Genomic DNA, 19,826 nt, shown 5'->3' on the forward strand with positions numbered 1-19,826 from the left:
GGTTTCATAGATGTGCTTTTATTGAAACGTCCTGTGTTTTATCGTTCCCAGTGGATGAGGAGTTTGAGGTGGTGGCAGCTCAGGTGCTGATGAGGACCGAGGCGATGGTTAATAAATACAGACGACTGCTGATGGTGGAAGCGGAGGTGGGTGCACTCAATCGTTTGTGTTTCTAAAAGTCCTCCTGACGTACTTTTGGCCAGGATTGAGCTCAGTGCAGGTTGTATTTCAGCACAGGATTAAAAAGAACGTAAGACGTGGAGTCTGAGTAATTATTTCATAATTTCATTAATTATCATTACAATAAATCCACATTTCTGTCATCTAAATCAGACGCAGGGATCTGCTGGATTGATCACATCTGTTATTATTTGTATGCAGAATAAAATAAATGGTCTTTGAAATACAGCATTTTGCCAAAACGATTCTATACTCACTGATAATTCGATAAAAATGCTTTTTATAAATTTATTCCCTGTACTTTGACTGCTGTTTTATAGAGTCGGATGTCTTTGGAGGATAAGTTTTCTCATTAAAATCATTTTTACATTATGCATTTCTGTGTATGATGTATTGGAAACATAACATTTACTTGTTCTGCCACACATCAGTTTAGTTGTAAGACATTTATGTTTTTTACAGTTTGAACAGTTTGAGTTGAGTTTTTTCTTCAGCCTTTAAGGCTTCCTGGCTTAAAGTTCACTCTTCCTGCGCTGCGTTATGTAACCCCTGGGGCTAACAGATCGGACTTCCTGTTTCTGCAGCGTTCCAGTCCTTCGTCAGAAATGGTGATGATCGACAGAACCTTCAACCAGGAGGAGCGCAGCAACCTGACGCAGGACAAACGCACGGTGCTCGTAGATCCAGGTGAAGGCGAAGGGAACGAGGAGAGAGGAACCAGCTCAGGTACGTGAAGTTCCCACAGTCTGTCTGAACTCTTCCTCCCTTCTGTTCGCTTTTTGCAGACAACTTCCTCGAGGACTTCTGCTGCGGGATAAAATCCAAACTTTTCCAAGATCCGGTTCCGTCTCAGTCAGCGGACGGCCACGTCTGGGCCGAGTCGGAAGCAGGCTCCGTGGAGCCAGTGTACAGGACAGACTCCCAGCCTGGGTTTGGAGACCCGGGAGGGGGCGGGGCTGCCGGACTGGGCCCCACAGAGAGACTCCACTCGTCACGCTTCGAAAACAACAAGGTTTTAGAAATGAAGAGACCCCCGCCGTGCTTCGGGCCCAGCGGCGTCGCAGCCAAAAGTTACTCACAAGGTAAACCTGCGCATTTCGCTGCGACTTCAGGAGGACAGACTCACTTCTCGCAGCCTCAGTACTCGCCCCAGATCGCCTCTCCGAGCCACCCAGACACGGACTCCGCTCTGGAGGCGGCGGTCAACAGCATCCTGGAATGTTAACATCGATGCTCCATTTCTACCCTTTTTTGTTTTTCTTCTTCCTTTTTTGTCAAATGTGTGTGAAGAAGGGTCCACTCTTTGTTTCAGGTCTCTCCTCGTGAATACGTAGCCATGTAGCATTTGTGTCGTTTGCATCAGAGGGCGTTCCAGGCGTGAGCCGGAGTCGGGGTGTACACAGGCACTTAACCTACTAAAGCTCCGGGAATGTGTGCAATGCAGCGGAGAAACAGATGCAATTTGTTTTTTTCTTTCTTTTTAAAAAAAAAAGACATTGTTTTTATTGTAAGGCAGCAGCTCTGAATGCAGGAGCGTTCCTCTCTTCACACCATTTAACAGTCGGTGCCATTTAATTTCCCACCACCGCAGGGAGGAGGAGGAGGAGGAGGAGGAGGAAGAAAGTGGCGACTCTGTGCCTGATTTTAAGTTTTTATATGGAAGTGTTTACATGAAGAAGCTCTAGTCAGAAAGATTTACTCTTATTTCTTTGTTTCATTACTGTGATGGAGTTTTAGAGCCGCTCAGAAGGAGTTTTTGGTTTTAGTTTTGAGATTAAATCTGATATTTTAGTGTCAGAAAAAAGAAGCTAATGAGAACAGCTGACGTTGTTCCTCAGTAGAACCTACAGCAGGATCTTTGACAGTATTTAGAAGTCTAAGGCTTTTATTGTGAAGGACTAAAACAAGGTCAGTGAGTTTCGCTGCAGCAGGAGCTGCGTCTCAGACAAGCTGCGTCTCAGACTCCTTTAACTAAATGACTGCTTCTTATTTTGTAGTTAATTCGGTCAAAGTTCACGTCTAACCCCAGATACAATAATAGTAAGAAATGAAACTATTACAGTCAGGTTCAGAGGGGTTCACTTCCTCTGGTTTAGTCTTGAAAGACGACTTCTTTCCCCCCTTCAGTTTTGTGGCTTTTTGTTTCTGTCAGTAACATTTCCTCTTTAATCATTTTTACCTTTAATCTCAAAACCAAACCAAAAAACCCAAAAACCTTCTTCTTCTGAGTTGAATTCCTTCTGACTGGCACTAATACTCCGTCGGACACTTGGAACCTGGAACCTGAGCAGCGCACGTCGTGTGATTCAGTGGATCGTCTTTAAAATGATTCGCAGAAACAGATTGCACTAAACATTTCAGGATTTCTGTGAAGGCGACGCCCTCATTGGTATCCAGAATGTGAACATTTGGAGCAGAACCAAAACCTTTTAGCTTGTTTTCAGCTGCCTGGAGTTCTAATAATAATAATAATGATGACCTCTTAATCACACTGAGAAACTCAAACTCGTCACGTAGTGTTACTGTACTCCACCGTGCTCTTTGGTTATGTGCTTAAGTCACTTTTTTGTTTTGTAAATGTTCTTTTGTACCTTAAAGGTATGCGAGTCCCGACACAAACACGGCGCAGATCTTTGCCACCTTTTTTTTATCATTTCACGGTGAGTTTGTGCACGCGGGAGCTAAAGTCCTCAGATTGAGGAAGATACGTTGAAGTTAATCTTTTTTATTGAGATTTTCAGTTCCTCATTTTTAGAAATGACTTAGTTTTGTTCTGTTTGTTTGTTGTGACGCGTTCCTCGGCGTTCTGAACACGAAGGATCGACCTGAACAAACCCGGGGGGTCGAACGGCGTCGGTTCTCGATCGTATGTTTCCATCTATGATTTGTTTTTTTTTATCTCCACGCGTCCGTCGGCGCTTGGTGTCTCCGTTTCTCATTTCATTCTCAGCACCAGAACCAAAATAAATCCATTCAAAGAAAGCGGGTTTGTCCAGAATCCCCTTCCTGTTTTCTTAGCTCTTATAACAACAGCCAGGAAACAGATTTTAGATCATTTGAAGCCAAAACAAGTAATTTTCATGACTTTAATGTAGTTTTTTGAATGACTGTATTACAATTTAAAGCTTCTTGTTGCAAAGTTGTGGAAAAAAACTCATTTTTTTCCTCATATAGATGATTAATTTGTCCAGGAATAACCAATTTATAAGCAAACTTTGTAAATTGCTGCAGAAACGGCCGAAGTGACTGAAAATGGGTCGGAGCCGTTTGGGATGGAAGATGTCTCGGTGCACATTTATGCCTGGATTTGTTGGGTGAAGTGTGCAGGCGAGCGGATGGTTTACAGGTTTTTGCACCAGCCGCGTGTTTTGAAGGTCGAGCTCCGTTTTTTACCCTCAGACGGTCGTCCTTCGCGTTTAGCAGCAGATTCGCTCGTGTAGCTGAGATCCCGGCGTGCGTTTCACAATTACATATCAACACATCTGGAGTAAAATCTTTTAAACTGCACAGTTTTGACGTCGTAGTTTGCGATGAGCGGCTCTTGTTGGGAACCCAGCAGGAGACCGAAGGGTTGATTCTGGACGGCACCACTTTCCCACTAAACGGCCTGAAACTTTAGTTTTTATTCATTCCTCGTAAACACCTAGCAGCTCGTACGCACGGACAAAAACAGACTTCTAAAGCAACCCCCCCCCCAACAGGTGAAGAGGAGGTAAGATTTAGCTTCTGCACCTGCAAATAACTGCTGCAAGAAACGTGCCTCTGTAGCGCTTACGTCTATAGAAACCATCTGAATGCATATCACGGTCTGCGGGGAACACGCTGTCCCCCCCTCCATCTTTACTGCAGTTATTTGTTTTCACTTGATTTGTATAGTTTGTTGTTTTGTATAAAATGAAAAGTCAAACATAAAATATTTATAATTTTGTATGGAGAAAAAAAATCAAACAAACAAAAAAAAGAGAAATGTTTCAAGAAAAGGACAGAAAAAAGTGGAAATTATTTTTTATTGCGTTGGCAGAAGGAGTAGTTACAAAAATGCTGTTATTTCATTCTTTGTAGCTTCATGTGTTCACTACAGCGGCAAGAAGAGTCAACAATAAATTAATTTGGAAAACAACCAGACGGGTCCAGAACCTTCTTTGGTGTCCCTCCATTATTATTCTGAGTGCGTTCACACGCTAGTGGGCTCGGCGTGCGTGATCACATCATGTGGGAGAGGAAGTAGTAACTCCACTTCTCCAGAAAAAATCTTTTGTACGTTTACTGACATCCGGAGGTTTAGGCTTTGTGTTTCTTTTCATCCTGAAAGTTTTATGTTCAAAGCAGATGGACCCCAGAACCAGTGATTCTGCTCAAAAAAAAACAACCAAACAAACCCTGATCTGAATACCAGATCTGCTGGTTGTTTGCTGTAGTAACAACCCAACAGTGACACCTGCTGGAGACTCGAGCTCTAATTTGTTTTTACTCACAGAAACCCAATAATTTATTTCCTCTTCTACTTTAAGATTAACACATTTTAAAAAAAGGGAACAATTTAGATCTGTGGTTTCCATAGTTTCCTGTTTCTGAGGATTTAATGACACCACAAACAACAATAATTGCATTTTTATCAACTTATGACTGTTTTTAAACATTTTAAGACACTTGTGGCAATAATGTGCAATGAGCAGTCACCTTTACTTTTGATTTAATTCTTTCTCACTGTCTCCAGCTTTAGGAAACTCTGACTTAGAAGCCTTAAACAGCTGAGAGTTTGTCAATAATTAAATATAATAATAAATATATTTATTCTACCCTTAATGTGGTTCACATCGAGTCAGCTGGTCATCGTGGAAACGGTGAGTTTATCAGGCAAACATAAAAAAAGCCACTGTTAACACATTTATCTGCTTCATTTAGGACAAAAGCTTGTAATAAATATTTATTTCTCACGTATAAATATGATCGGGGCGAATCCAACATGATTCAGATCCTTCTCACGACGCCTTCCTTCATCTTTAATGATACTTCCTCCAACGACTCAACTCTGAGGGAGAAAACAAAACATTTAAAGGGGGTTTAATCTCCAGTATTCGCTGAGAGGGCCGCTCACTCACTGATATGAGGGTAGCTCCAGATGTAGCTGAGCACACAGTATCCTGCCAGCAGCATGCTCAGTCCGGCCACGCCGCCTTTCTTCACGTTAACGTACCGTCCGTAGTACCAACGCCAGCCTGAGGAGCACAGAGAGGGCCGGGGGCGCCGCCGTCAGCCATGTTTACCTCACGGGAAATAAAACCAAAGACACGAACGGAAGGACCGCCGATTCCTCTCAGCCAGAAGCTTCCATCTGTAACAATCTGTAGTTATTTCTAAAGAAATCCGATTAGATTTATAAAATAAATCAGCTGTAAGTTCAGCTAAGTTGGCTGAAGAGGATTAAAAAGACTTATAAATAAAGTAATATAGATATTTGTGAACTTTTAAGACAACCAACCTATTTGAGTTATTCCTAAATACAATCGACTAATGTGAAACATAAAGATATATATTTTTTTTAACTGATAAAATAAACATTTAAATTAATTCAAACATGCTTATAAAAGCCATATAAGATGGTTCTAAAGGAGTAAGCATAAACACAATCATTTCATCTAAATACACTAAAGTTTTCTATTTTATTTGACCTTTATTTTACCAGAAAAATCGACCTGGAAGTAAATCCTGTACAGCTGATTAGTTACATCAGAGAAAAGAAAAAGTATAAAAATAATCCAAAATGTTTTGTTTAAATATGCTAACAGGTTTTATTGTGCACACAATCGCTCAAAGAGCGATAAAATTGACATAAAGCGTTTACATTTTAATACAATAAAATCTGTAACTGAGTGAAACGTGCGACACCGACCGCTCTGCACCAAATCTACGACTTCTGACGGACGTCTCGGCGTTCGGGAGGCCAGCCAAGTGGGCAGGTCCTTCAGCTTCACCTGTCCCAGACCTGCAGGGCACAAACGGCCGGAAAGGTTTACTGCACTGACACGAAAACACACACACACACACTGTCACGATGCCGGGGTTAGTACAATTTAAAAGCCTTATTTTCTCCACCTGTTAGATGACAACAGAAAAAATAAATACATCTTCTAAGAGTGAGGAAACTGGAGACACAAAGTCTTGAAAACTCACTAAAACTGTGTCAAAAGGTACGCACACAACAGACGGGAAACTAATGATGACGACACATCAGGTGTAGTTTCTGAAACTCTGACCTGCTGGTTTTTCTGCGGCGTTTCCTTCCCTGACCTTTAGCTGCAACTCTTCAACGCCCCCAGGCAACGTTTGTGCAGCGGCAGACGAGAAGAGGACGCTGGAGAACGGGAGCCGAGTCACCTGGTGATCCGCGCTCAGGCTGAGTTTACCTGGAGGGGGCGTGGCTTGCTGCACCTGACGAGCTGCGTCTTGTTGCAGCAGGATCAGAGCCGGTTGTTTGGACTTCCTGTGAAATAACTGGAGTTCTGTGCGCTGTCCGTCGCTCCCGAGCTGCGCGCCGGACCGTGGCGCTGCCAAGAGGCTGGCGCCATCGTTTCGCTCCTCCGCTGGAGCCGAGCTGAGGTCAGCGCTGGGTCCAAATGTCCCGCCCTGCCTGTCAGCAGCAGCGAGCCTGCTCAGGATGCTCGGCCTGCCGGAGTGACGGTGGGCGTTAGCTCTGCCCAGCGTGGCTTTAACATCCTGCAGGGTAACCCTCGCTTGATGACCACTTCCTGGTTTCGAGAACAACGTCTGAGCGGGACTCTCCTCCGTCTCCACCTGCCTTTCTGTCCAGAAGCCGTCTCCTGCTGGGGGGTTTGTGGCGTTTTCTCCCACGTTTGAGTCCAGAATAACAGCCTTTGTCTTTGGTCCCTCCTGTTTAGATTCATCTTTATATTCCGAGTCTGCAGAGCTGGCATTTGTCACAGAGTCTTTCTGCTTACTGCTGCTGGACTCGTTTCTAACGTGGTCCAACTTCGCAGCTTCTATCAAAGCACGGAGACTCTGCTTCTTAGGCTTCGAAAACGTGGGGGTCAGTGGTAGAGAGGAAGGGGACAAAAGGGCAGTGGTCTTGATTTGATCCAACACTTTCTGTTTCTTCTTCTTCTTAGCTGGTGATGGAGACGATGCGCTGCTAAGTAAAGGCGACTCTGGCGGTTTTGATGACGCAGACACCTCCTTTCCCTCAGCTCGGAGACGTAACGTCAGGGAGTGCGTCTCGTTGAGCTTCTGTCGCGTTGTGGTTGTTTTGTGTGGCGTCTGGGAGGTTGTGACGTCCTGCGTGGTTGGAGGTGTCACAGAGCGTGCTGCTGCCTTACAATGCGGCAGGTGGGTCTTCAGCCTTTTGTACGTTTTCCCACAGTGTGGACACACCTCTGTAGGGAAAAAGACATGTTGTCTAAGTGATGCTTTTTAAAAAAAACAACATGACACTAACAGGTTGTTATAATTTATTTATAAGGTGTTTAAAATAAGTTTAACAACTACTTAAGGTGATGCATTGGAGTATCATCTACTAAAATGGATTAATAAAGCAATTATCAAAACACTCGGTAGCCATTTTTGTGGTATTTGTCCCGTAATAAGCTCAATAAACCTTTAAAAAAGGACTAAACATCAACCAATAAAGACTAAAATATTGTTTATTTTCTCTGCTTTATGTACCGACCTCCAGGGTTTGTGGAAATGCACAGCTAGACGACAAAAACATAAGAATTAAGTCCTAAAAACAAATAATTACGCAGATATTTGGGTCACGTGACCGCTCCAAATCGTCTAAATTTCTAAAGTTTTTTTTTTTGTTTAGCAACACTTACCGGAGCTCATTTTGTTTGCGTTAAAACAGTGTTTTCCGGAAATGAAAAGTGTGAAAGTTCAAGCGACATGGTTTGTTATTTTAAGTTATTATAAGTCACATTTAATCGCAATGTCGCAGTAAAAAACTACTTTCCGTGAGGTGAGGTGAGTTTTGAGCTTGAGGTTCAAAAATCTTGCGCTGCTGAAGAGAAAGGCCCCTTTTAGGTAGCTCGCGTAGAGCCTGAGCGAAAATGGAACCAATTACCGCAAAATAAATATAAACACGACGGTTTAAGCTTTGTCACTAGCTCTGTGTTTGAACAAGGGGCTGACATTACAGAGACGGGTTAGCCGGACGGTTAACCCCCCCCCCCCATCTGTAAACATTTAAGCGCTGAACTAGCTGCGGTTTTGTTCAGATGATTCACCCCTCCTTACTTCCGCCTTTGGGTAATCCCCCCCCAAAACGCTTCTACATATCGTGTTACGTAAAACAAAGAAAAAGAAGTGCATGGTCGGCCGATTTTATCTGCGGGAGCGTTTTCGATTGCCATTCTGACGAAACGAAAGACTTTTACGACCCTGTAAAGCGATAAAATAAAACGGTCACCAACCCCCCCCCACAGGACCAGAGCCTCATTAACTAACCGCCTCTCCTGATGCCGCCATCGGCCTGAATAAAACTATTAGTTGGTGTCAAATAGGCCAGAATTTACAACAAAGAACCAATATAGGGTTGTTCAAACTGTAGCAACAGATAACCTAATATTTTAAAAGAAATTATGGAAGGATTTTGTTGTTTTTTTTTAGCAGAAAACAGCAAATATTTGTAAGCTGAGGTGAAAAAAATCCTCCATTTTCTCAGATCAAAAGACCAAACAACCATAAAACATTCAAATAAAATCTTTTCTATATCTAACAAAAGATGTATAATGTGTAACAATATATAGCAGGCTTTTTTTCCCCTCCTGAAGTTGTTTTTGTGTCTTTATTTCATTTTATTGGGCATGTATGCACAAAGTGTCATGTCTCATTTGGAGATTTTGGTCATCCTGTTGATTTTTTTTTTTTGTAATTTTAGAGCTTTACAGCTGCCACATTTTGTTTCTTCGTGATGCATGTGCTCGATGACACAGTCAGCAAAAAGAGGAGTATCATTAGAAAAGTGTATTTTATTAATAAGGTTATGAGAGTAGCGTTAGACTTGACATAAGAATGGATTTCAAAGAGGTGGTGGAAAAACAAAAATGAAAATCAACATCAAAGCGTAATCTTCATTGGAAAAGCAGTGATTTGAGAAACATCCAGCATAGGAAAAAAAAAAGCAATTTCTACAACCATATACATACAAGAAGATTAAACCTGAATATATTTACATGCCAAATACAGATTACAGTATTTACAAAGCTAGGACAGGAAGCGATGGGAAGCTCGAGAGTATTAATTGTGGAAAAAAAAAAGTTTTGAGAACACAAAAAATGATTTGGCAAAGAAAAAACAGATTAACAGTGCCTTGAAATTGTCCTCTAACACAAAAAAAAAAAAAAAAAAAATCATCCCCCTAGAGAGTACAGTCACTGACAAACGTATTAAACTCCGGTAGATTTTAAGTTTTGGTCACATTTCTTCTACAAAAAAAAAATCACTATGCAAACTTTAGAGAGGAGTCCAAAACAGCCGGAAAGAAACGTTTATTGGTTTCTCAAACATGCTCGGAGTCAGAGCCAAAAACAGATAATTCTCACACAACGGTTTGGAATTACCACAGCGACGTCGGTTACAGTTTATTCGAACAACAGAAACACTAAAACACATCTGTGATTAAGGCAGAAAGGTTGTGAAGGTCTAATCAGAGAGGAAGAAGGGGACTCGGGGTCGGGGGGGAGGACGCACCACCTAGCTAACGGTGTGGGGGTGGGGGGGGGGCAGGGCCTCGAACGTCCAGAATGAGCCGCTGACGACATCGTTAATAACACCGGTTCTGATTCAACCCTGAGGAAAACAGTGGACTGCATGTTCACTTAGTGGCTTGTTTTCTTACCAAGATTATCCACCACGTGTCAGGACAGACAAGTTTCAACCATCTTAACGAGGTTAACATCAACTCAAATTCTAAAGGCAGTGATTAGGTCAGAAAACATGTAGAAAGGTTCAGTCTTGTGGTTGCGCCCTCTTCTAGCAGTTTTTTTTTTTTCTATGAACAAGGTGCCAGTGCTGGAGCCAGTCGATGAGCATTTATCATCACCAACAAGTCCTTCAGGTGGTTCTGATCCCTGGGCAAAAAAAAAAAAAATAAAATAAAAAAAAACCTCCTGTGCTCCAGCTGGGAAAAAGCGATGCAGCGAGTGAATCAACGGCGGCGCGGCGTGACGGAAAACAAAGGCTTCTAGATGAAAAACAAAACGTATATAATTGCTCTAACAGAGTAACAAGGCAGGAGTGGAGAGTGCAACAGCAATACTGGAGAAAACTGTGGTGAACCTGAATTCAGTGCTTAAAAATAAACTGAAAAATCGACTCTGGAACAATCAGCTTACAGCTGAAGCTTCCATATTTGTCGCTGAAACGTATTTCACTGCGGTCGCTTCCCGTCTGTTGCTTCGTAGGTTTGAATCAGCCACCATTCTCCTGACTCCCACTCGTGCCAGCACTGGCACCCTGCGAGTTGAAAAGCCCCAGCAGATCATTTACCGAGGCACGACTTAGGACAGAAGACCAAGCAGCACAGGGGGGGTCAGAGGTTATCCAAAAAAAAAAAAAAAAAAGAACAAACCAGTTTTGGTCTTTAGTTTAATACCACAGTCTGCTCAAACGACTTGTTCCCCAATCACATCCCGGACTAACAGGAGGGCCAACTCTTCAAAGAGGAGATTAAAAACGGTTATAAAAGGGTCTGAAGAAGAATGTTGACGTCTATCTTGAATCTTCCGAGGCTGGTCTCTCCCAAGTCCTTGTCAGAAGCGAGGAGTGGTCTGTCCCCCGTTCAGGTCTTCTACTCTTACGGGTCTGCGGGGGTCATTGGAGCATCAGCTGCTTGAGGTTGTCATGGAGGATGGTGTCCTTGACGTCCCGGAACACCAGCCTGATGTTCTCCGTGTTGATGGCCGTGGTGAAGTGGTGGTAGAGGGGCTTCAGCGTGGTGTCGCGCCTCTTGGCCCGGAAGCAGTCCACCATGAAGGCCTGGACCTTTGCCAGGTCGTGCTCCGGGCCGGTGTATTCAGGAAAGTAGTCTTTGAGCGGAACGATTTTCACCTTCTCCTCCAGCAGGTCCGTCTTGTTCAGGAAGAGGATGATGGAGACGTTGGCGAACACACGGTTGTTGACGATGGTCTCGAAGATGTTGAGCGACTCGCGCAGCCGGTTGGTCTGCCTGTCCTCCATCAGCACCTGGAACAGACGGATGGTTAAAGTTCGACTTCTAGCTGCTGAAAGGTGAAAAGATGACGTTTTATTTTAAATCTCTGTCATCTCTGCATATCTCAGGCCTTTAATGAAGGCAGTATTGGACAAAAAAAAAATCTTGACATTTGAAGCTCTCAAAAGCCTTTCACTCCAACTTGAATGGTACGCAACATGTTGACGGTCTTCTTTAAGAAAATATGAAAACTATGAAGAGCTGACCAACATAAATTTCCAACCATAAATCCGTCTCACTGAAAAAAAAAAAGTCATCATTTACTACCAACACCCTGTTAACTGTTGACTTACTGCTGTAAGTAAGATGAGCCGAAGCACCTCCTGTGGGTTTCACATTAAAGTTACAGCAAGAGAAAGATAATAAAGGCAGGATTTACGTGCCAGCATTGCTGGAAGGAGGCAGGACGATTCTTTGGAAACATATCAAATATGCCGAGCCATCTGCGACGTTGTCATGCAGGTGGATCCGTTATCTGAACACATATCAGGTTTGATTTCATCTTCTCACAGCTGATTCGGCCTCAACCCTTGGAATGCACGGAGCTCGTGACGTGCGAATTTACACAAGCGCAGTTCTGCTTTTCATTTTCCTCCCATCTCATCAGCGAGATGAATATCACAGGAGAAGCGCTCAGGAATCGTGTTGGGGATGAAGCTCAGCTACTACCACTAAGTTTTAGCTCAATATCTGTAAAACTGGATGAGTTCAAGATGTTTGTTCCCTAAAGTCAGTGGGCTGCAGAGGTTGATTCCAAAAGGTGATTATTTTATGAAAGTTTCATTAAAAGCTGTCCGCTGGTTCATGAGATATTTTGCTAACGCTACAAAGACATTATGTGTTCGTGCAGCTTCAGACTGAGATGTAATGTTTCAAATAAAAACGACTCAAACTGCTCTTCACCTGGTCGTATTCAGAGGACGACACGAGGAAAAGGATGGAGGTGACGGATTCGAAGCACTCGAACCACCGCCTCCGCTCCGACCGCTGCCCGCCCACGTCCACCATCTTGAAGGGGACGTTCTTGATCTCGAAGTCATACTCGTGGATCCCCTTGGTGGGCTTACGGGCCAGCAGGATGTCCTGCTGACTGGGAAGATAATCCTGCGGGGAGACAAGCAGAACGCAGCTTGAGAAGCGAACGCTCGAACACGCAGAGGTAAATAAAACGCCAACGAAAAAAAAACAAAAAACTTTTCACAGCTACAAGACAGTTTGCCAGGAAACGATAATCTCTTAATCAGTCCAACAATCGAGACGTGTCTTCACCAAAAACATGACTTCCGATCGACGCTGTGATTAGAGGTGATAACTTCTCTGAGTTTAACTCAAACTGGGCAGTTTTATCCAAACCAGCTCCTAGTTTCATACAGGTTTTCAGTTTTACTGAAAGGGACCAGAAAAGTTCATCAAATAAACAGATTTATGAGTTCTGAGGAAATCATTGCACAGAGTTTAAATATTACACCCAACTCCACGATTTGATCTGAATAAAAAAGATAAAAGGTTTAATTTAAAAACTAATATTTGTATGCTATGAGTCAACAAGAAGTGCACTAATTCATGTTCCCTAAACTTCTGTCATGAGCTTTTTCACTAATGAAATCAATTTTTATTGGGGATTAAAACAAAATAAATCACAACATCTTTTCCTGTTTTTCACCAGCGTCTCATTTCTGAGGAAACAAAAACAGCTTTCTAAACAATCAGCTTGTACTTTCAACCACATCCTGACCAGACTGTGAAAGATATTTCCTGATTTATTGTCTCCATTTTGGAGTACGTAATAATGTACGGCAGCGCCATCCTTCACATGTGATTTCAGTAAAAGCATAAAGGCACCCGCTCCAAAAACCTCGAAAAGGATGAACTTATTGTACCCCCCGATAAGCTCCTTCAGGTGTAAATCTAATTTAGATCATCAGTATTTTAATTTATATATTTGAGAACAACATTAGAAAGAAGGACCCTCAGAGTTCAGCTTTGTCTTCGTACTCAGAGAATATCAGACAGACTGGAGATGATTTATCCTCGAGCAGTTCAAAAAGTTTTATCTGAGAGGAAATATCTTGTCTGTATGCAGCACTGAGGTATGTGAGGAGGGAAAACGTATGCAGGTTTGTTAAAAACTTGAACATAAAGCAGCTCTAATTTCTGGAAACATAAGCAGATGTACCCTTCTACAGTTCAAAATAACAACAAAAAACACTCTGATCTGATCGGGCACAAAGCTCCAGTTTTGCCTCATCAGACCCAGAGACTTCAGAGTTCGTCAGCACCCATTCGGACAAATAATCAGTCGTGGAGCCTTCTGGATCGGTGCGATCAGAAAGTATCGCAGCTTGACCTTGGAGTTCAGCTCTAATGGTTCTGGATGGTTCCCCCTAATGTCTGATCACCCTGGGGTCGCATTTCCTCTTGCGTCCACATCCTGGGAGGTCGGTTTTAGTCCCGTGAACCTCCTAGCTGTGGTCAGAGGAACATGGAGCTGCTTGGAAACGGTCTTGTAGCGCTTACCTTTAACGTGACAATCTATAATCTATTATAATCCTTCACTTTCTCCGCGGTGCTGTTTGTTTCCTTTTAACAGGCTGAATGAAACGCCTGAAGGCACCCGTGACACTTATTAAAGTTTGAAACATGATTATAACACGAAGGATAATGGTCTCTTCAAGGCTACCGACAAATCTGTCTGTACTTTTTTAGCACATTTTTTGTAAAATACACAACAAATCATTTATTTTCATAATTTTTTGTTTTGTCTATCCTGTCATAAAACCCCGCAGCAACACATCAGACAGCTGCTTTTAACCGAATCACTTTTCATCATCTCCATGAGCTGGAAGGATGAGAACAAATTTATCCACATTCGTTCGTATTAATTTATTTACAACCTTTTTAGGTTAAACGCTTGATCCAGTTTGCATTGTTCACGATCACAGTAGCTCCGAGTTTAAAGTCTGATAGAATACCACTTCGAATAATATTATTTTACAACTTCACAACATTTTCGTAAACGTAATGGTTCTTTTTATATGTTCTGACCTAAAACATTCCAGTTTGCGTCCCTCTGGAGTTTGATAAATAGCTCAGCTGTCACAGCCAGTTTTTTTATTTTCTTCCTAATGACAATCCGGTCCGTTAACTGAAGCCTCCTTGCCAAAACATGAACATGATGTCCTACGAACAACACATTTGTCTGCTCTTCTGCTAACCTTATGTTGTCTAGGCATGTTGAGATATCAACTATAACACATACAAAAACTGAACACAACAGTAAGCGCAGGCAGAAACAACTTACCGCCTTGCAGAGCTTATCCAGATTATCCAAGAAATACTTCACTGACTCACCCTGGGACAGAACAGAGGAGGAATTTCTGTTAATGCCACATAATATATATCAACTTCTGTCATTTCACCGTTTACAGCTACAACCTGCACGGAGAGCACATCGATTATTTGCCATTATTATATCAAACAGAAGCCATTTTTTTGTCTGCGTTGAGGTACTGAGCAGGCGCATGAGAAAATCTCCCTTTAGCTGACGAACACACAGGAAATCTGCTTGTTTTCTCTCTCAGAGCTGTGTGTCCGCCTCAGCCGAGCCGAAGCAGGATGCAAATAATTTGGTGCTGAAGTGACACGTGTTTTCTAAGTGTGCCTCTGATGTACGGAGAAGTGTTGCTTGGTTCGTGCATGTGTGTAGGTGAGGTTTCTTTTTTTTTTCTCCCCAGTTTGGCGCTGCTTTTACGCAGTTCGTACAAGTCCAGACACGGGGCTGCCAGGTCTTAGCAGCATTCCTTCATACGAGTGCGTCTGTGTGTTTTTGTGTGGGTTCTGCTCAATATAAACCGAAAAATAAAAAAATAAATGCGACCTTAAAAAGCAACCAAATTTCTCTGCCATTTTCCCCTTGAGTTTTTGCAGTTACTCGCACCTAAAAACCGGGCTGTTAAGCGTGTAATTTGCATTAAACACAACACAGAACCGACATTGTTGGAAAATTCAAATCGAGCCAGATGGAGCGACTAGCAGCATGTACCAGTTATTTCCCCCTTCATTGTGAGCTGCTCTTCTCACCTTTTGATGTTTAAAAAAAACACCTAACTAACCCGACCTGAAAAACCTGTGTGTGCGCACGGGTACGACTACACAAGGGAGGAGCGGGACGGTTCGCCGCCGCAGTAAAGAAGGCAGAGCGAAGGGGCACTACCCTGGATTTCAGTCCTGGACGTGCCACGATTCTGGCTTTGGATGAGCGAAACAGATCAAATCTGAGAGGACCGGAGGTTTTGAAATAGTCCAAAAACATCTGTCACATTTAAAAAAAAAAAAAAAAAAAAAAAAGGAGAAGAGAAACAGGAAGTGCAATAAATCCCTGCTTGTTATAAATCATTACAACGCTTAAAAGTTAGCATGATGTAAAAGCAAAAGTGAAACAATATGCAACCTATAATCTACAACAACTCTTTAACGAAACCAGGATTGTGAGCTGCAACAACATTTAATTTCCCTTTGGGATTAAAAAAGTAGTTTTGAATTCAAATCAAAAGGCACTGGAGTTTAGGAAGATGGGACTGAACCGAATCTGATACAGAACAGTTTTTTTTATTGGGCTTGCTCTGAAGATAAACAGACGTGCTGCAGAAAGTGACAGAAGCCATCCGGGGCTCTCCATGGATTTTTTTTAACAATCCGAGCCTGAGGGAACGTGTGATTTGTGATGCAAATACTCAAAAGGGCACGGTCAAAACAGGGCGAGTTTCATCTGCTGGCAGGGAAACGAGCCGAACCTCACCGACAAGACGAGGGAGGGGAGAGCCACGCGGAACGGCGCACGAGCCGGGCCTCGCCAAGATTTCTCCCATTTTTATTAAAAAGCTGCTGGAAACTTCAGTTTTTCTGAGCTGCTTATCTATCAGAGAGGAATGTGTTTAATGAAAATCAGCTTCAAAATACCAAACATGTTACTCTAATGTCTTAAACGTTTTCTCTTGTTAGCACAAGCTACTATTTTTTAGGACAAACATGTGTGAGGCGGTCTGTAGCGCCTCCTGCTGGCGACAACACGGTCCAGCTTGTTTGAGTCCAACCCGTTAATGGAAACTGGCCCGATGTAATGTCCCACCCAGCGGCTTACCACCGCTCAGAAAAACCCAGCCCTACCACAGCTAATGCTTGCAAGGTTTTAGATTTAATTCACATTTATGAGATCAATATTAAGCTTTTATGCACCATCTAGGGCCGCAACCGCTGATTGTTTTCATTAGCGAATAAGTTCCCGAATGTTGTTTTGAACTCAGATAAAAGTCAGAACAATTAGGCTCGCAATTTCGGAAGCTGGCACAGTTATACATTTATCACCAAAAAGCAAAAATCTACATAAACTAAAAGTAATCAGCGTACGTAGCCTTGTGTGTGCTGATTCGACACAGCTAATATAAAAGAAAAATCACACCTATATGATTCAGATCATCATCTTCAAACTGGATTAATCAGCAGACAGGACAGGTTATTTTTAAAACATGAGAAAAAAATCTGCCGATTCACAACTAAAATGTAGAGTTTAAGTCCTGCAGGCATACCGAATGTGTGCCCTTGTACCCGTGTTACGTGACACTCTTAATGTTTGTCTGCAAATAACGCTGAGTGGGAGAGCCTGGGCTTTGTTTGTAAGCATAAAGCTATTTAACTGCAGATCAACATTCCTGCTCCCATCACACGTATTCCCCCTCCTGTTCGCAAGAAAACCAACAAGCCAGAGCGAAAGAAACCAACAAAATCCCTCTGAGAACAGCCCAGCCTTGTGCAAAATCGTAATTTCCAACTTTTGGCTCATTACTGAAAGCGACTTGGAGAAGTGCGCCTCTCGTTCTGGCCTCGGCGGGGCCCCTCTCAACAGAAAATTTGTGATTTATTTATACTTTTTTTTTTTTTTTAAATTCAAACTGCCGCAGGTTGTAAAAGTACTGCCTGGTGAATTAGAAACGCTGGAAGGTCTCGGAGAGGGCATGTGAGCAGATCTCGACCGGAGCTGCAGCTCAGTGGGAAACGCCATGGCGTTGAAAACGTGCACGCTGACAGCAGAGATATAAGCAGCGGGGGGAGAGGTGTAAACAGGAAGCTGACTTAATCACATGTCTGACCGCTCAACGCAGAACACAAGACATGCAAAAAAAAAATCTGAGCTAAAGATACACGAGGTGGAAAGGAAGGATGAATTAAAAATTACTTTCACTTTCTATTTTCACAGCCGTTTTCTAAACTCTAAGTTTGTTTTTTTTAAAAAGAGAAACCAACTCAACCCACCTGAAAACCGTTCTTAGATCTACTGATGGAGACACGAGCACCAGAGGCACGTAAAGAAAAGCTCTTATCAGCACAAACTGGTGGAAAATCAGGCCGCCATTATCAACCTACCAGCTGAAACTCCCTGCGGCGGTCGTAGGCATTCTGTATGCCCGAGTCGGCCCACAGAGCTGAAATGGCGGGCAGGTACCGCAGGAACATGGACGTCTCCAGATTGCCGCTTGTCACATTAGCCGACCGGGTGTCGAAGCCCATCACGGTGTCCCCGTGCTGCTGGTTGCCCGGGTCGCCCCACGGGATGTGCAGCTTCTCCCGGGCGTCTACCAGCACACGGATACCTGAACAGGAAGTGGAAAAAAAAAAAAAGAGGTCACATTTAACTGGAAGACATTTCATACTCCAGTCTCACCTAAGTGACACAGAAAAAAAATAAAAATGGCTACCATACTGTCACAGAAACCTACATTTAATAACTAATAAAACACCTGCAGGTTGGATAACATCTTACACCGACTGTTAGAGAAAGGCCGATTACTCAGACGATGACGGCAATCAGCCGTAATTAATTAATTAGCAGGTCGAAAACAACAGCAGCTGCTACAACCAACTCACTGTTGGTTTTATTCAAGCGAGAACGCTCCTTTTTGTAAGATTTTTACGTGTGTATGTTCTCAAAGGCTTTTTAAATATATGTTTATCATCTTTAGGCAGTTATTGTCTTATTTTGTTGAATAAAAACACATTTCAACCAAAAAAAAAAATTGGTGTCTCCTGATTTAACTGCCCTGATTTCTAAAGCTGGGAATCAGCAGCAGAAAAAGATCATCAGTCCACCTCTACTGGATATCATAAAAAATACTTTTAAATTAAGTTTGTGATACTCAAAAAGGGTTAAATCGGTGTATAATTGGAAAACTGTTATGTCCATGTTATTTAACAACTGTGAAAGTAGAATTAAGATTATTTATTAGGGTGAAAGTGCTTAATCCCAGCTTGAAACACATGATTACGGCCTTTTGTTGGGTAAGTTATATTAGTAACATTGTTAGATAATTATTAATAAGGCAAAAAATAATGTAAGCTGCTGAAGGTGGAGCTGGTTTGGACATTTACATGTGTAGTTTTAAGCAAAAGAAGCTCTAGTTTCCCTTAATTGATCATTTAAAGTGTTTCATAAGAATAATTGAAAGCTCCTTTTTAGATGATAGTTTTAAAGTGTTACATTTGAGGTGTTAGTACTACAGTAAAGGTACTTTCCGTTGGTGTTCAGTGTACAAACAGGAACACCTCAGTACACTGGTGGGTTGCCCTCCATTGACTCAAAAAAGAAAAAAATAAATAAAAAAAACGTGGCTTCGGGTTTTGTAAACTGTTCAGTGAAGCTAATAATAAGTGGTTTAAAATGTAAATCCGGTCTCGGGCAGCCGGAAGGGAACATTTCGGGCTGAAACCCGGCTCGCCTGGGTGTGCCGACAGACTGTTTATGTGTCCTCTCGGCGGCTCGGCGCTGCCGAAGCAGATGTGGAAACTTTTCCATCCATTTTCAGCGCCTTTCCGCGGGGCTTCTTCTCGAACCCGAGCGGAACGCGGTCCCCCCTCCATTTTAAAGTGCGCGTGGCGAGCTCACCTTTGATAACGTTGCAGTAGATCGTGCCTTTGAAGTCCTCGCGGGCTTGCTGGTCGAAGTCCTGGCCGTGGATGATCCGCATTTGTTTCAGGAAAGTCGACTTGCCGCTCTCGCCAGCGCCCAGCAGCAGGATCTTCACCAGCCGCTTCACGTACGTTTTCTCCCTGGAGAGACATTTGTCGATCTCTTTGGACTTTCGCGTCTGTTCCACCTCGCCGCTGTTGAGCAGGCAGACGGGCAGGCAAACTTTTAGCACAGACCTGGACGGCAGGAAATCCGCCATGTTCGCACAAACTTCATCGATGCTAATTTGATGCGCGTTCGCGTCGCGCGGGCACGGGACCAAGCCCCTTCCCTAAACTCAGGAAGTAGCGCCGCTCAACCGTTGCCCGACCGTTTTTACCGTCACTCTCAAACGCTCGGCGTCGTAGCGACGCAGTTTCACGACTTGGAGTTAACTTTAACCGATAGGTATACTTCACG

The 19,826-nt window shown here is 42.9% G+C and overlaps 3 protein-coding genes across 4 annotated transcripts in view; 1 reads left to right on the plus strand and 2 right to left on the minus strand.

The window, feature by feature from the left end:
* bicral (BRD4 interacting chromatin remodeling complex associated protein like) overlaps positions 1–4,300 on the plus strand; it is a 10,337-nt gene extending 6,037 nt beyond the window's left edge. For both annotated transcript variants that reach the window (XM_017437464.3, XM_017437472.3), the window contains exons 11-13: positions 52–146; positions 765–867; positions 966–4,300. In XM_017437464.3, the coding sequence (XP_017292953.1) occupies positions 52–146; positions 765–867; positions 966–1,405 (638 nt within the window). In that variant the 3' untranslated portion in view covers positions 1,406–4,300. The remainder of the gene's footprint in view (positions 1–51; positions 147–764; positions 868–965) is intronic.
* Positions 4,170–8,350, minus strand: si:dkey-21c1.4. The gene is made up of 5 exons (XM_017437453.3): positions 8,013–8,350; positions 6,438–7,571; positions 6,074–6,166; positions 5,283–5,399; positions 4,170–5,212 (listed from the first exon to the last, which is right to left on the minus strand). The coding sequence occupies exons 1-5, from the start codon at positions 8,020–8,022 to the stop codon at positions 5,184–5,186; spliced, it is 1,383 nt and encodes a 460-aa protein (XP_017292942.1). The 5' UTR covers positions 8,023–8,350; the 3' UTR covers positions 4,170–5,183.
* A 794-nt stretch (positions 8,351–9,144) lies between these two features.
* LOC108248446 (guanine nucleotide-binding protein subunit alpha-13) lies at positions 9,145–19,775 on the minus strand. Its single transcript, XM_017437230.3, has 5 exons — positions 19,344–19,775; positions 17,828–18,054; positions 14,709–14,759; positions 12,311–12,511; positions 9,145–11,379 (listed from the first exon to the last, which is right to left on the minus strand). The coding sequence occupies exons 1-5, from the start codon at positions 19,624–19,626 to the stop codon at positions 11,008–11,010; spliced, it is 1,134 nt and encodes a 377-aa protein (XP_017292719.1). The 5' UTR covers positions 19,627–19,775; the 3' UTR covers positions 9,145–11,007.
* Between the last annotated feature and the right edge of the window lie 51 nt (positions 19,776–19,826).

Source organism: Kryptolebias marmoratus, linkage group LG17, assembly GCF_001649575.2.
Source record: "Kryptolebias marmoratus isolate JLee-2015 linkage group LG17, ASM164957v2, whole genome shotgun sequence".
Taxonomy (NCBI): Eukaryota; Metazoa; Chordata; class Actinopteri; order Cyprinodontiformes; family Rivulidae; genus Kryptolebias; species Kryptolebias marmoratus.